This window comes from Phyllostomus discolor, chromosome 2, assembly GCF_004126475.2.
Source record: "Phyllostomus discolor isolate MPI-MPIP mPhyDis1 chromosome 2, mPhyDis1.pri.v3, whole genome shotgun sequence".
NCBI lineage: Eukaryota > Metazoa > Chordata > Mammalia > Chiroptera > Phyllostomidae > Phyllostomus > Phyllostomus discolor.
Window position 1 is genome coordinate 22013541 of NC_040904.2, and position 16293 is coordinate 22029833.

Here is a 16293-nt window from a genome sequence, read left to right on the forward strand (position 1 = left end):
AAAGGAGCGGACTAGTATGAGACATTAAGGGACTACTTATGAAGTGCAATACTACAGAACCACATTGGGAAAAGCTTCCAAATAATGCCTACTGGATCCTTTTGTATTATATCTTGAGTAATGCTGTGATATTTGCAGTTTTCAAAATGGTTATCTCTGCCAGTTCCAGCTCTTAGAAGTCTTTGGGATTGTGCATTTATATTAACCAGGGAGTTTTAGGGATTATGTCTTTTCATTTCATAGGAGTCACCACCAGATGGTGATCTTTTTATTAGATAACAAGGAGTTTTTGCTTTCAGATAAATAATTTATAAAGAAAAGAGATAAATGATATGAAACATAGTATTTATTAATAATAAGAACAATATAATAATGCAAGGGTAAGATATTTAAATATGGTACAAGATATCTATAAGGGTATTATATAATTTCCTATTATACCAGAAACACATTTTACAACCACAATCACGTTAAAGAGTAGCTGGGTTTGATACTGGTACAGCTTAACCTTCCCCTCTCCTAACAAGGCTTAGGAGGACGAACCACTCACACTTACACACTACCGCTGTAGAGGGTTTTTGCAGATTCAACTACTGTTGGTTTAGAATTTGAAGTGTTACAGGTTAGTAATGTGGTGCTGGTTAGCCTTTCAAACTAGGGCTTTAGGCTAAATTATCCTGGTATTGTCTCAATACAGCAGGGATTTTAAGTGTATCTATTGTATAGTTAATTCAACAACCAAGTTCTTTTTTTTTTCTTCAGTTGCCCAAGCATAGGCCCAAGTCCAGAGGGGGAAAAAAAAATAGAACACAGAAAGGACAAGTTTGTTCCTGTTTTCCAATCCAATTCTTGTGTTCTTTAAATCTTGATTTTTTTAAATCCTGAAGTATGTACCTCACATTTATTTTATAAAATATATTGAATTGTTTCTTTGCTTGAGATGCACATATCTTTGGGAAAGAAATTAAAAAGCAGCTAAAGCTGGAATACTATTTGAACTAAACTTTTCTGTGCTTCAAGAATGGCTAAGGAAGTTGGTCAAATCTGCAACTTTAGAAATGGACACTTTTATTTCGGACTTAAGAGTGTTTTCCTCTGCTTTACCCAGAAGTTTGTTACTCTACTCCGGTGCACCTAACAGGACTTCATCGGTTGGTATTTTCCTCAACTTCCATTTAAACAAACAAAACCCTTCTAGAAATGATGAAGTTTGCATTTACAACCTTTCCCAATAATGTTTCAAGTTAAGGACTGTTTCTAATTCCCCTTGTAACATGAAAAATATTTGCTTTAAGGGCAGTTTTATACTGAAAAGATGAAAGCAAATCACTGTTAAAGAGAGAAAGAAAAGAAAAATTCAGTAAGCAATCTGTATTTTATAGAAATGAAGGAAATGACTATTTAGAGACTGGGGACATGCATGGTTGGAGGTTGGAAGTTATTTTGCCATTTTTCAGAAGAATAAACTTTCTAGACATCAGTGTAAAGCTAAAGCTGTAACTGCAACGAGCCTGCTCTGCTGGCCCCATTTTGGCAAGCATCTTCAAATACAACTCAGAGTTTTGCTACATTTCTTCCAATCCCCTAATGTCTCTTTTCTCCCCTTGCAGTTTAAAGACTAACATTATATATAGAACCATGTGCATGGGGACAATATACTTACTCAGTTTATACAATTTTTGTTGACTCTGAGGTTGACAAGCATAGGCAAAATATTAGTAAACTAGGCCAAGATTTGATTTAGAAAAGATTTTCAGAAATTGGGTGAGAAACAAATCCTTTAATTACCACAGTGTGCGATCTATAGGTAACACATCAAAAGCACTTAAGTGTTGGCGCTAGTTCCAGCTGTTTGCACTGAAAATAATGAAGTAGCAGATCTGTAAAGCGTATGTTGACCGACAAGTGGAAAATGAAACCGTAGAGCCTTGGAACAGAGGGGTCAGTTTAGCCGTTTGAAGTTGCAGAGCCATCCTCGCCTGCATGAGACCAAGCGGTCACTAGCTGCCCTTGCTTTCTTCCTCTCGTTTCCTGTAAGCTGTATTTAACAACTGGATTTCCTCTTGATAGCCTTCCCTGTCTTGATGCTGCCTTTTACTGTTGCGCCTGTGTGCTTCCACGGTGTCCGGGATGGAGATGTTGATGTCACCATCGGGGTTACTCGTGGGTAAAAAGAAAGAATATGAGGCTGTTTCTCCCAAATCGCATGAAACAAACCTGTTTTCTTTCCGTGAGTAACGTAGGGACGGAGATCTGACCTGCGCAGAAGACTGGCTGATGTTGCTAATGATGGACACCGTGTCCAAGGCCTCTTCATTGTCACAGATTTCAAGAACTTCCAGGTGTATTTTTACACTGGTGTCTGCAAACGTGGACGGAGAATCTTCTGAGTTCGGTTCATGGCCAACACTTTTGGATCGATAGACTTCTATTTTCTTAGAGGCTGGAGTTATTTTCTGTCCTTCGGCGCTCACCTCGTAGGTAGAGAGGGACAGCGTTTTCCCCGTGGGGGCCTGGAGGGACACCATGCCCTGGAAGGCGCACAAGGGGATGGCAAGGGCACCACCGGCACGCTGGGGAAAAAACAGAGCAGTGATTACTGAAAACTCATTTGTGAGATTAGGCCATTTAGAAAGTCATTTTATTCACCAAAATAGTACAATTTTTTCTATTTCAGGCTCATTTCCGAAGCAACCTTTTATAGAGAAGGACTTTAAATTCTGCCACCAAAGTGCCATTGTACCATTTCTCCTAGGTCGAATACAACATGTAAATGGGGGCGAGCAGGAACCTTTCTCTGAGGATATGAGACATACCCACTGCAGAACGCAAAGTTTGGGCAGCAGATGTTTCCAGGAGCAGAATATGAGCGTGAAATTGAGTGCCTATTTATAATCTGGGATTGCTTTTATATTCTTGTTACATATTCAGTTCCATTGAGAAGTTTACATAGGTTTAAAGAAGTGTAGACTTTATTATCAAAAAGTATACCGTGCCAGAGAGAATGATAATTGTCAAAGTATAGTTCAGGTTAAGTACACAAGACACTTCAACTGTTAGTGGCTTTGAGCACACACAGGAGGGACCAAAGGTCCCTGGAGCTGTGCTACAGTGTGCTTGCTTTTCACAGAGAAACCACAGTCATTGAAGTAAACTCAGTGATGGAGAACTCCCTCATACCTCTGCAAAAGCTTGCCTAAATTTTTCAACTTTTTTTATCATATTTAAAACTTTGCATATTAATGTTTTTTTAAATTGTACTCACCACTGAGAAATACTTAAGAAATAAAGAAAATAATACCAGATTTTTTAATAATCTATGCTCTATATTCTTGGTTCATGCCTTTATACTTTCAATGGGCTTCTTTTTTGATTACATGTTTATTCTCCGAAGAAGATAGTAAAAATATGCTAGACTTCTAGAGCAGTGGTTCTCAAACCTTGGTCTCATCATTAGCATCACCTTGTCATTTGTAAGAAATGCAATTTTTTAAAAAAGATTTTATTTATTTATTTTCAGAGATAGAGGAAGGGAGAGAGGAAAAGAGGGAGAAAAACACCAATGTGGGAGAGAAACATGGATTGGTCGCTTCCTGCACACCCCCAACCAGGGACCCGGCCCTCAACCCAGGCATGTGCCCCGACCAGGAATCAAACTGGCGACCTTCTGGTTCCCGTTCCTGCACTCAGCCCACTAAGCCAAACCAACCAGGGCAGAAATGTGACGTTTTGACTTCTACTGCGAACCTACTGACATAGAAACTCTGAGGGTGGGGTTCAGCAACCTGTATTTTAAACAAGCCTTCCTTCCAGGTGATTCTGTTGCATGCTAAGGTTTGAAATCCATTGCTGTAATTAAAGAAATGTCATAACCCAGAAGAATTAAGGGCATGGTTAATCTACACGCTTCATCCGTGTGCCACCTACAAAGCCGGGAGGTACTAACTGAAGTGGCTTAAGAGTGTTTTTTCCACCGGGGGATTGGCATGAGGGCTCATGGTGTTTTGCCAACTCAGGACCATCAACCTTCTCGTGTGCCTGTGGCTGTCCCATTGTTAGCACCGAAATGTCTGTATCCCAGGAAATCTCTCAGTTCCAAGGAAACCAGCATGCCTGGTTACCCTATGAGCCATGGACATTTTGCATATGGACCTAAGAGTGGCTAGAGGAAGCCCAGGACCAGGATCCCACTTTTGGAGAACAATCTGGATTCTCACCTGACGAATGTTAATGGTGCATCGTGAGTTTCATTTGCGGTGCCATCGTGCCTCCCCCCTTGATTTTAGGGACTGTAAAAAGCACAGTCTAGGATGTGTGAGACATGCCATCAGGCTTTCCACTTACTCTCTATGGAGAAGTCTTGGACTCTCTTTCTCTATAAGGAGACCTGGGGACATAACTTTAGGGCCTTGTACCTTAAGGGCCATAAACTTTGAGAACATACACAATAAAGTTCAGTTTACCCTTCTGCTGAGGCAAAGAACTTCAGGTGTGTTTTGATGGTGACTGAAGCAGGAGAGACAGAGGGACAATACTTAGGTTCATTGCTGTACCAGAGTACTGTTGGAGTGTCAGCCACTTTTGACAAAGAAGTGACTTTTACTTACTTTTTATACATTTGTTCATTAAACATTTACTGAGAACCTATTAGGTGCAAAAGTCTGAGCTTAAATTGGACAAAGAGATATACTATACATTATACATATAATATGTATAATATAATATACAAAAGTCTGTCTGGAAAAAGTCCAGCCATTGTTAATATAATGAGAATGGTTTGGGCAACATCGATGTAACCTGGCAGCCAGGGAGAATGGACTGGAATGTGCATGCAAGAACAATGACAACTTCACTGTACCAGTCAGTGGGGGTGGTGGATGCAGTTGAGTGAGCATGTGTACTGTGTGGCTGTCACATTCAAAATGACTGAGCGAGTAGAGCAATAAATCTGCATCAAATTTTGTGCTAAACTTGAACATTCCCCTGCAAACATCCCCTGCGAATGTTCAGGCTATTCAGGTGATTCAGAAGGCTGCAGCTATGGGCAGCTGGTGACTGGCAGCTTGATCATGACAATATGCCTGCTCATGTATCACATCCTGTGCACAGTTTTTTGGTGAAATGTCAGATCACCCAGGTGACTCAGTCCCCCTACAGCCCAGATGTGATGCCCTGCAACTTTTGGCTTTTGCCAAAACTGAAATCACCTTTGGAAGGAAAGAGATTTCAGGCTGTTGATGAGATTCAGGAAAATACACTGGGGTAGGTGATGGTGTTTGGGAGAACTGTGTGAGGTCCCAAGGTGCCTGCTTTGAAAGGGACTGAAGCATTATTGTTCTTTGTATAAATGTTTCTTGTATCTTGTATCACCTTTAGTAAATGTTTCTGTTTTTCATATAACATGCAGAGACATGGCTGGATACCTTCTGGACAGAACTCATAAAATGTTTTATGCAAAACATTACTAAAACATATGTAAATAGACATTTTGCAGAGTTTAACGACTGCTCATTCTCTTCTGGAGACTGGAACTGTGTGGCATTTCTGTCAAATCCACATAGAATGTAATCTCAAGGGAAGGGAACTCTTCCTGGTTAATCTTTATTTTTTTCTGCCATTTATCACAGCAGCTGGCACATAACAATCCCTTAAAATATTTGTTAGGTGAGTAAATGTGTGCATGCATGAATGAATCTGAAACACTGACCTTGTAGGCTTTTTAGATTCCCTGTTTTAACTTTCTAAAGCATAAAAATAAGGTCATCTTTTAAAAATACTGCTGTTTAAACCATTTTTATGTTTTAACAGCCCTATGTAATAAATAATCATAGTTACAAGTACATCAAAAATACAAATCAGAATATATATATGTTCACTGATTTTAAAGAGAGAAGAAGGGGTGGGGCATGAGAGAGAGAGGGAGAGAGAGACAGAGAGAAATCAATGGAAGAAACATCAATCAGTTGCCTTCCCTATGCACCTGGACCAGGGATCTAACCTGCAACCTAGGTATGTGCCCAGACCAGTGACTGAGCCGACAACCTTTTGGTGTATGGGGCAACATTCCCACCAACTGAGTCAGGGCAGAACATATTTTTTAATAAAAATAAAATAGAATATTACGGGACTGAATTGCGTGTGAAAGTGTAGTGCATGATAAAAAAATGATAGATTCAGAGAGTGTAAAACTATTTCGTAGTCTCTGCTTTCTTTTCATTTGCAAGTCAATGAATAAGCATAAGCTGTTAGGAATAATGATAATCCATTATTGCTGTATTCTTGAGAGTAGGTGGCTGGGAGCTTTTTTTGTTTGGAAATGAGAAGCAGTCTCTAAACCTCAGAAATGCTTCAAGAGGAGAAAGTGTGCCATGTAAACACATTAGCAGAAATAATCTGTTGTGATCATTGATTCAGATTTGCTGACCTTGGGTATGTTGAATTTTTTCTTCACTGGTAACCTCTAGGTGAATTCAAGGTGAAATTACTATATAAAAGAGCTGCTCCAAATTCTTCTAACGAGGTGAAGTATTCTGTTGATTATCTGAATTACTCAAGAAAGACATGTAGCATATAGGATCGTAGCACTCACCAGAGACCACGGAGTCCCAATTTCCCATTAGACAAGTGGGAGAACTGACAGCCCGTAAGATGAAAAGCCCGGGACATGAAATTACTTGCCCAGGGTCACGCAGGTAATAATAGCAGGACTGGCTCAAGGTCTCAGGTTTCTTAACAACCCAGTTAAGTGCTCCTTCCACTGTATCATGTTGCCACTTTACAAGAAATCTGCCTCAGTCAGGAGTGGATCATGGGTTTTCTGCCCTGGAGGCTAGAATTCTGGCATTAACTCATAAATAATTCAAGTGATTGATAATTTTTTAAAATAAATTAAAATCATACAGATTATCCTTAGATGATTTGGGTGACATTTACACATGTAAAAATACAATACATTGAGGAATAAGTCAGGTTGAGCATCCTACGTGGTCTGGGGGAGAAGAGACAGGAACACAAAAAAATAGCAGGGGGGGGGCGAGAACTTAGTGGGAAAAAAGCAAACTAGATTTTTTTATAATTTACATTTGGAATTTTATTTAAAACTATGTGATTACTATATTTTCATATATTCACCTCCCAAATACTTTTGTGTCATTATGTCATCTTCATTTAAATGTTTATTAAATCAAAATAAGGCAGAAACATGAGTGAGGGCAAGAGAATACAAGCCTTTACAAAGAGCCTACTGTGTGACATGCTATTTTTACACATTTCTCATTTAATCCTCACAGACTTTTGAACTACAAATGAAGCTGGGTAATGGATTTATAATTGATACTCATCATAAACAAATATTTACTGAACCTGCTGGACATAAGCCATATATCAGAATACTTACTAAGCACTTTATTTATGGGGAGTGACAAAATTAGGTTTACTGTTGTGAGTACATGAAACACAGAATTTATTCTTGTATTATTATTTATTAATTATTGTATTATTTTCCATACAAACAACTGCAAACCTACTTTTTTCTGTTCACTTTCTTATAAACTTTTCACATTGACCTTAGAAAATAGACACACTCATTATCCCAATGTTATACATGACATAATTAAGTCACAGGGAAATAACTCAAGTTAGTAAATATCATAGTCAAATCCCAATCAAGGATAATCTGTCTCAAACCCTCTGCTTTTAGTTGTTCTGCTACTTCAAGTCACGGTGTTAGATAAAATATGAAGAACACTTCACTGTCTAATCCAGTGAAAACCCACAATATCCTGTGGGATCAAGGGAGAGGGAGGATTTATTCATGTGAGAAAGTGAAGTATAAATAGGGCCCTAACAGACAATTTCAGTAGACAGAGAAGTAGGAAACATGTATTCCAGGGTGAGAGAACAATAAGAACAAAGGCAAACGGGGTTTGGGGAGAACGACAGAGAGAGGAAAATGAAACTGGAGACAGGCCAGGCTCAGGGCTGAGTCCTGCACACCAGGGCGAGTTTTGACTATGTCTCATAAGCAAGGGGCAAGATTTTTACTTTCCCATTTATAGGAAGGAAGGACATTAAGATGTATGGAGCGTCTTTTGTGTGCAGGCATGGCACTTGGCACTTCATACGTGAACTCTAATTTAATATAATAGCCCATAAGGGAGGTAAAATTATTTCCACTTTACGGACAAGTAAATTGAAACGTGAAGCATTTAAGTAACTTGCTTAGGTTACATAGGAAGTACTCTAAACACAGCTCAGATTTCCAATGCTTTGCCACGTGCAGTCTAAGAAGATAACTGAGAACCCCATGAAAGAAGTTTAGAAGAAGGTGGCAGGGAGACAAAATAGGAAGTTTTAAAAAATAACTATGGGCAAAAGAAATGGCGGTGTGTGCTTCAGTACCAGTAGTAGAAATGGCAAGTGTGGGATGGACCATAGGGGAACTGCAGAGGTAACACTCCTGAGATTGGAGGGTCGTGGTGAAGCACTGCTGTGGGGTCACAGATGCCTCGCTGAGTCACCATCTCTGCAGTCCTTACTCTCTAAGCCTCAGTTATCTCACTTGCAAAAAAGGAAGAATAAACGACTTAATGCATGTTAAATGCTTACCTGGGTGCCTCACACAAAGTGAGTGATCCGTAAGTATTAGCTACTATTGAGAGGTAAGAGAGGAATCCATGATGTTTGGGGGATTTCTAGTGCTAGTGTCTAGTACAAGTAGTTGATACAGGAGCTTAGGAGGATAGAGATAATGTATTGCTACCTTCAAAATTGCCACCTCCTATTCAGGCTGTGTATTCCTCTGCCCTATTTCACTCTAATGGTCTAAATATACTGAATGAAAGCCAGTGACTACTAGAGTGGATTTAAAACATGACTTGTCTATATACTGTCTACACAGAACTTGCTTCAAATAGTAATACAGAGAGGCTGAACTAAAAGGATGGGAAAAGATATAGCATATATACAGCAACCAAAGGAAAGCAAAAATGACTATTAATATCAGATAAAATAGACTACAGAGCAAAGAAAATTACTAGAGATAGGAAGGATTATTAGATAGTGATAAAAGGATCTATCTTCCAAGGAGACAGTAATTCTGTGTATACATCAAACAACAGAGCTGCAAAACATAGAAAGCAAACTGATAGGATTGAAATAAATAGTCAGATTCACAGTTACAGCTACAGACTTTACCACCTTTTTGTCAATAACTGATAGAACAACTAGACAGAAAACTTGCAAGGATATGGAGGAATACCATTAACCAGCAGGATCTGAACAACATTCATAGAAAATTTTAGCCCTGGCTGGTGTGGTTCAGTGGATTGAGCAAGGGTGGGCCTGCAAACCAAAGGATTGCCAGTTCAACTCCCAGTCAGGGCACATGCCTGGATTGCAGTCCAGGTCCCCAGGAAGGGGCGTGAGAGAGACAACCACACATTGATGTTTCTTTCCTTCTCTTTCTCCTTCCCTTCCCCTCTCTCTAACACTAAATGAATAAAATCTTTAAAAAAAGAAAAAAAAGAAAATTTTATGGAAGGAAAACCTCATATTTATAGACAATTCCATCCAACAAGAGCAGAACACATATTATTTTCAAGTTCCATGAAACATATACCAAGAAATGTCATATCAAGGCATTAAAATAAACCTCAATAAATTTAAAAGAATTAAAATTATATTGAGTGTGTTCCCCAGCCACAAACAGATTCAAGGTAGAAATAAGTAGCAAACAGATAACAGGAATATCTCCAAACTCTTGGAAACAAAACCCTTCTAAATAACCCATGAGTCAAAGAGAAAGTCTCGGGGAAAATAAAGTACACTGAACTGAATGAAAATGAAAACACAACATATCAAAATTTGTGGGACACAGCTAAAGCAGCGCTGAGACCTAATAAATGGATTTGACAAAATAATGGGATACAAATCCAATATTCAGAAATTGATGGCTTTTTTTGTACACCAATAATAAAATATCAGAAACAGAAACTAGGAGGGGAAATCCCATTTGTTATAGCAACAAGAAAAATAAAGTACCTAGGAATAAACTTAAGGACGTAAAGGACCTGTACTTGAAAAACTATAGAACCCTGAAGAAAGAAATTAAGGAAGATACAAAGAAATGGAAGTATATACCGTGTTCATGAATTAGAGGAACAAACATTATTAAAATGTTCATGCTACCCAAAGCAATGTATAGATTCAATACAATTCCTATTAAAATACCAATGGTATGGTTTGCAGATCTAGAACAAATATTTCAAAAATCTATATGGAACAAACAAAGACCCCAAATATAGCCCCAGCAAACGTGAAACAGAACAAAGTAGAAGGGATCACAATACCCTATGTCGAACTATACTACAAGGCCACTGTAATAAAAACAGTCTGGTACTGACATAATAACAGACACATAGATCAATGGAATAGAACAGAGAACTCAGAAATAAACCCAAGTCTCTACAGCCAATTAATGTTTGACAAAAAGGGCATGAGCTTGCAATAGCATAAAGATAGCCTCTTCAATAAATAGGGTTGGGAGAACTGGACTGGTACATGGGGAAAAAAGAAACTTGTGGAGGGCCCAGCAGGATAATGCGTGCCAAGGGAGTTGGAAGCAGGCCTTGGGTTCAGCACAGCTGCCCCAGGCCACGGGCGACTGCCTGATGGACTGTTGTAAGAAAAGAATGACTTGGCTGCTTGCTATATCGCTGTACCAAGAAGGAGCAGCAAATGCTCTTAAAAAATACAATGTACCTAGCCTTGTGGTTTGTCTTTCTCACGTTCTGTTTCAAAACGTACTCAATATATACAGCCTGACTTCGCCAATAAACAGTTCCCTCCTCTGCATCCCAGAGAAGGGACTCCACCTGATCCCACTTTGACTCTGTCTCTTTATTTCTCAATCCCCTGTCGCCTTCCCTCGGGACCTGACTGATCTAGCCTCGCTGGTCGCGGCAAAACTACATCACCAACTTATACCACACACCAAAATAAACTCGAAATGGATAAAAGACTTATGTATAAGTCATGACGCCATAAAAATCCTAGAGGAAATCACAGGCAGGAAAATTTGAGATATCCCATGTAGCAATATTTTTGCTGATGTGTCTCCTAGGGCAAGGGAAGTAAAGGAAAAAATAAACAAATGGAATTACATCAAACTAAAAACTTTCTGCATGGCTACAGAAACCATCATCAAAGTGAAATGGGAACTGACTACATGGGAGAACATATTTGCCAATGACACATTGAGACGAGGATTTGATCTCTGAAATATATAAAGAACCCGTATGATTCAACATCAGGAAGACAAACAATCCAATCAAAAAATGGGCAAAGGATCTGAATAGACACTTCTCTAAGGAGGACATACAGAAGGCCCATAGACATATGAAAAGTTGCTCAACATCACTAGCCGTCAGAGAGATGCAAATTAAAACCACAATGAGAAATCACCTCATGCCTGTCAGAATGGCCATCATAAACAAATCAACAAACAACAAGTGCTGGTGAGGATGTGGAGAAAAGGGAACCCTTCTTTTTCTTAAATAAGTCCCTTTAACATTTCATATAATAATGATTTGGTGATGATAAACTCCTTTAGTTTTTTTGTTTGTTTTGGTCTGAGAAGCTCTTTATCCGCCATTTGATTCTAAATGATAGCTTTGCTGGGTAGAGCAAGCTTGGCTGCAGGTCCCTGCTTTTCATGACTTTGAATATTTTTTCCAATCCCTTCTAGCCTGCAAAGTTTCATTTGAGAAATCAGCTCATAGTCTTATGGAAACCCCCTGGAGGTAACTAACTTCTGCTCCCTTGATACTTTTAAGATTATCTCTTTATCATTCACCTTTGGCATTTTAATTATGATGTATGTTGGAGTGGGCCTCTTTGTTTCCATTTTTTGGGGGACTCTCTGTGCTTCCTGGACTTGCATGTCTATTTCCTTCACCAAATTAGGGAAGTTTTCTTTCATTATTCTTTCAAACAGATTTTCAATTTCTTGTTCTTTCTCTTCTTTTTCTGGCATCATTATGATATGAATATTGGGCCACTTGAAGTTGTCCCAGAGGCTGCTTACACTATCTTCATTTTTTGGATTCTCTTTTCTTCTTCTTGTTCTCATTGGTTGTTCTTTGCTTCTTTATGTTTCAAATCATTGATTGGATTCTCAGCTTCATCCACTCTACTGTTGTTTCCCATAAATTGTTCTTTATTTCAATTAATGTATCCTTTGTTTCTGACTGGATCTTTTTTATGCCACTGAGGTCCTCACTAAGTTCCTTGAGCATCCTTATAACCAGTGTTTTGAACTCTGCATCTGATAGGTTGCTTATCTCCATTTTGCTTAGTTCTTTTTCTGGAGTTTTAATCTGTTCTTTCATTTGGGCCTTGTTTCTTTTTCTGTTAATTTTGGCAGCCTCCCTGTGTTTGTTTCTGTGTATTAGATAGAGCTGCTTTTACTCTGTGTCTTGGTAGTGTGGTCTAATATAGTAGGTGTTCTGTAGGGTCTGGTGGCACAGCCTCCTCCATCACACAGACTGGGTGCTTGAGGTGTACCCTTCGTGTGGGCTGAGTACACCCTCCTCTTGTAGTTGAGCCTTGGTTGCTGTTGACAAGTCAATTTGAGGGATTTGCCTAGGCTAGTCAGCTTCAAGGACTGGCTGGGACCACTGACCACCACCCTCTGCCTTTTCTGGAGGATCAGCTGTGCAGGTGCAGGGTGGTGGTGTTCTGACATGGTCTATACCTGCCCACTGAGTGCACATGCTCTGGGGTTTCCCGGGTGATGCAAGGAAAAATCAGCCCCAAGTGTTTTGTCCAGGGCCACCCTGCCTGAGCTATATAGTAATCTCAGATAATCTGCTACTTGTGCTGGGCTTAGAGACTCACCAGGCAAAACCAAGCTGTGAATCTAGACTGGCTTCTGCTAGTGCTGGGCCTGGAGCTCATTGAGGCCTGCTGTTGCTTGTTTAGGAGTGTTTTAGGAAGTTAGGAAGCATGAGCTAAGACCAGCCATTCATATGGAAAAGGAGCTTGGGTGGGCCCATAAGTTTGGTGGGGTAAAGTCTCACATGATCTCCATGGCAGGGCAAATAGTGTTAGCCAACTTGATGGAGTCTCAGATATGGCATCTGCCTGCCAGCTCTCTGGCTCTGTTGGGGGAGGGCTCAGAAAAGGGACAATTGTCTCTGCCCACCTTTCTGTCTGGGAGAAAACTGTCCCCTAACTCCTGTCTTGATGCTAGATACTTCAGTTCCTCCCTTTATGCCATTGGTGCCTTTCCAGCTGCTACCCTGGTGCTGGAGCTTGGAGGAAGTAAGTCTGAGTAAGTTCATGTGTGACTTCTTTAAGGGGAACTACTTGGGACTCCAGAAGTTTCTTCTACCAACTCAATCCCCACTAGTTTTTGCAGCCAGAAATTATGGGGACTTACCTTCCTGGCATCAAGGTCCTGATATGGGTCTGGGACTCCTTGTTCGTGGATATCCCTCCCGAATTTTTACCCACCACATGTGGGTGAGGGACCCGCCCATTCTGTGTCTTTGTCTCTCCTACCAGTCTGGATGGATGTGGTTTTTTTAATTCCATAGTTGTCAGACTTCATCAACTTGATTTCTAATGGTTCTGAGTGATGGTTGTTCTATATTTTAGTTGTAATTTTGATGTGGTTGTGGGAGGGGGTGAGCCATGTCTGCCTATGCCACCATCTTGACTGGAAATCTGTGAACCCCTCCTTTTTAATCAGTAAAACATTGTTCTGATGAACAGTGTTTATGCTTTCAAAATATATGAAATCTAAGCAATCATGTGCTCTGTACAATTAAAATGTTTGTGGTAGAAAGATAAAAAACAAGAAAAAAGTGAAGCAGTTTATAACCAATGTTTAGAAAGAAGCCTGTAAGGAGAATTGAAAGATGCTTACAGTTCTAATTTAAATCTTTAATCATATAAAACATTTATTGAACACATCTATAAGTAATAGAATCCTGCATATAATCTTGCAATATGAGTATATATGAGTTTGTGTATGTATTATGTGTGTGCATAATAGTTTATAGTTAAATTTCCCTGACTATAAAAACAATGCATTACCACCTAATTTTCGCAACTAAATACCATCTGAAGAATATGCACCAAACATACTAGGTTATAGAAAATTAAGGATAACTTCCATGTGACTATAATTTTAAGAATTTCAATCCCTTTTGAAAAAAAAAAAGAATTATTCAACTCTATATAGCCCATATGAATATTATTAGCTATGTAAATTAATGAGATTTTCTTCTAATTTTTTGCAAAATTAGTTTTTTGCAAAGTACAGGCAAAATTCCCTAGCTTTTTAAAAATACTTTTTATATAGAAAATTATTTGAAAAGCTTAATATTTATACCTATTAAAGAAGACAATACATGCCATTAGTAACTGGTGGTTTTTAATGAGTACAGCCAGGCTGGGAAATACATTGTTCAGAACCCCCTTCCTTGTATGCTTCCTGGTTAGAATCGACCAGGACAGGGGCTTGCTCAGTATTTGAGAGGAGGAAACAAGTCAGTGGCCATAACTACCTGAAACTCCTTCCACAGGCAGGTTCAGAGGCAGAAGAGGAGGTACCTGGCAGGTGCTATCTTGTCATCTCCCTCTCAGCGCCTTCCTCGCCTAGCTTTTCTTCCCAACTCCTGGTATTGTGGACCAACAGTGGCCTTGATCTACACCCAGATGCTTGGCTCTGGACCCAGAGAGGTTGTGGTTTCTTCAGAGGCAACACTTTTCCATAGATATCTACACAAATTCCTCCTTCATATTTCTACTTCAGGGGCTACACATACTTGGCTTCTCAAGTTCACCGATTAGTACCCTCACCTCTGATGCTCCAACTTCTCATTCAGACCTCACTGCCCCAGCTTTGCCTACAATTCTAAGGGAGTTTCTTATCTCATAACAGTCATCCTGCTTCTGCTCCCCTAAGTACAAAATCTCATTCAATGGAAGAAAAAAACCCAAACTTAATAGTAAAAGAAAAAAAGGCAGACAGCGATTTTTAATTAATTCAAAAACCCAAACACACTTATGGATTAAGGTGGTAGAATATAGTTCAACCACATAATTTCTCTCATTCAGTAATAAAATGAAGAAAAAAAAAGGTCAGCCATGGATTCAAGCAGCTACCAAATGAAGAGAGCACTCAGCCTCATGTACAATCTTCTAAAAGTAGTACTACAAAAAGAAACAAAAGATTCCCTCACTTCCATAGGCAGTTGTACAGGAAGAAGGTGACTTGAAAATATCAAAAAGTTCTGGCAGGTAGACTCCATTTTGGCAGGAGGTGATCTGAAGCATTGGTTCTCAAAATGAGGAGATCTGTATTGTCAAAACTATGTTCATAATAATACTAATGCCTTATTTTCCATTTGCCCTGTGTTGACAGAAGCAACGATGAGTAAAACAGCTGGCACTTTAACATGAATGTCGGCAGTGGCACCAAATTTTACTAGTAGGCATTGTACGTTTCACTACTGCATGCACATGCACACACGCACAATCTTATTTCACTTAAGAATGTCTTTGAGGTGATTATTATTATTATCCCTATTTGATCAATGAGATAACTGAAATGCAGAGGTTTTAAGTAACTTTTTCAATGCCAAAGAGATACTAAGTGGTAGAAATGAGATTCTAATCTGGGCAGTATGGCTCCTGAAAAAAATAATACTATGTAATTCATTCACTCACTCTACCTTTTTTTATTTATGACCTAGTATAAGCCAGACACTATGTCAAAGACTGGGATAATAAAATGTTTTTTCTTCCTTCCTTCCTTCTCCCTATCCAACTATCCATCTTTCTCTCTGTATATTTGCATAGAGAGCTATTATTCTTTCTGGGTAGTATAATTTTATGTTATTTGTCTTTCTTTTCTTGGTTATTTTCTGTACTGCTTGAACATTAAAATAATGAATATATGTTATTTTTGTAAAAACAATAAAGTCATTATTCTTAAGACAAAATCTAATGCAACTCATTTCTCTTTTGAAGGAAATACCAAGTAAATTTTCAAATCTTAAACTCAGAGGAATATAAAAAGACTGCTTTGTTCTTCCTTCTCACATTTAAATTTTCTTTCTTCTCACTAGTTACAAAGCAATAGAACATGACATGTGGAAATTGTTTTCTAAGATTGATTTAGAAGGCAAGGTCTCCGAAATCTTCCCATCCCACACAGAAAATACTAGAGCAGTTCTTTTGAAAATATTATTACAAAGGTTTTTTTGAAAAAATTAACTAAAA

At 38.9% G+C, this 16293-nt stretch overlaps 1 protein-coding gene across 1 annotated transcript in view; it reads right to left on the reverse strand.

The window, feature by feature from the left end:
* Positions 1-327: 327 nt before the first annotated feature.
* Positions 328-16293, reverse strand: part of GPR149 (G protein-coupled receptor 149) — a 45337-nt gene continuing 29371 nt past the window's right edge. The window contains exon 4 of the mRNA XM_028505080.1: positions 328-2573. Coding sequence (XP_028360881.1) covers positions 2001-2573 — 573 coding nt within the window. The 3' untranslated portion in view covers positions 328-2000. The remainder of the gene's footprint in view (positions 2574-16293) is intronic.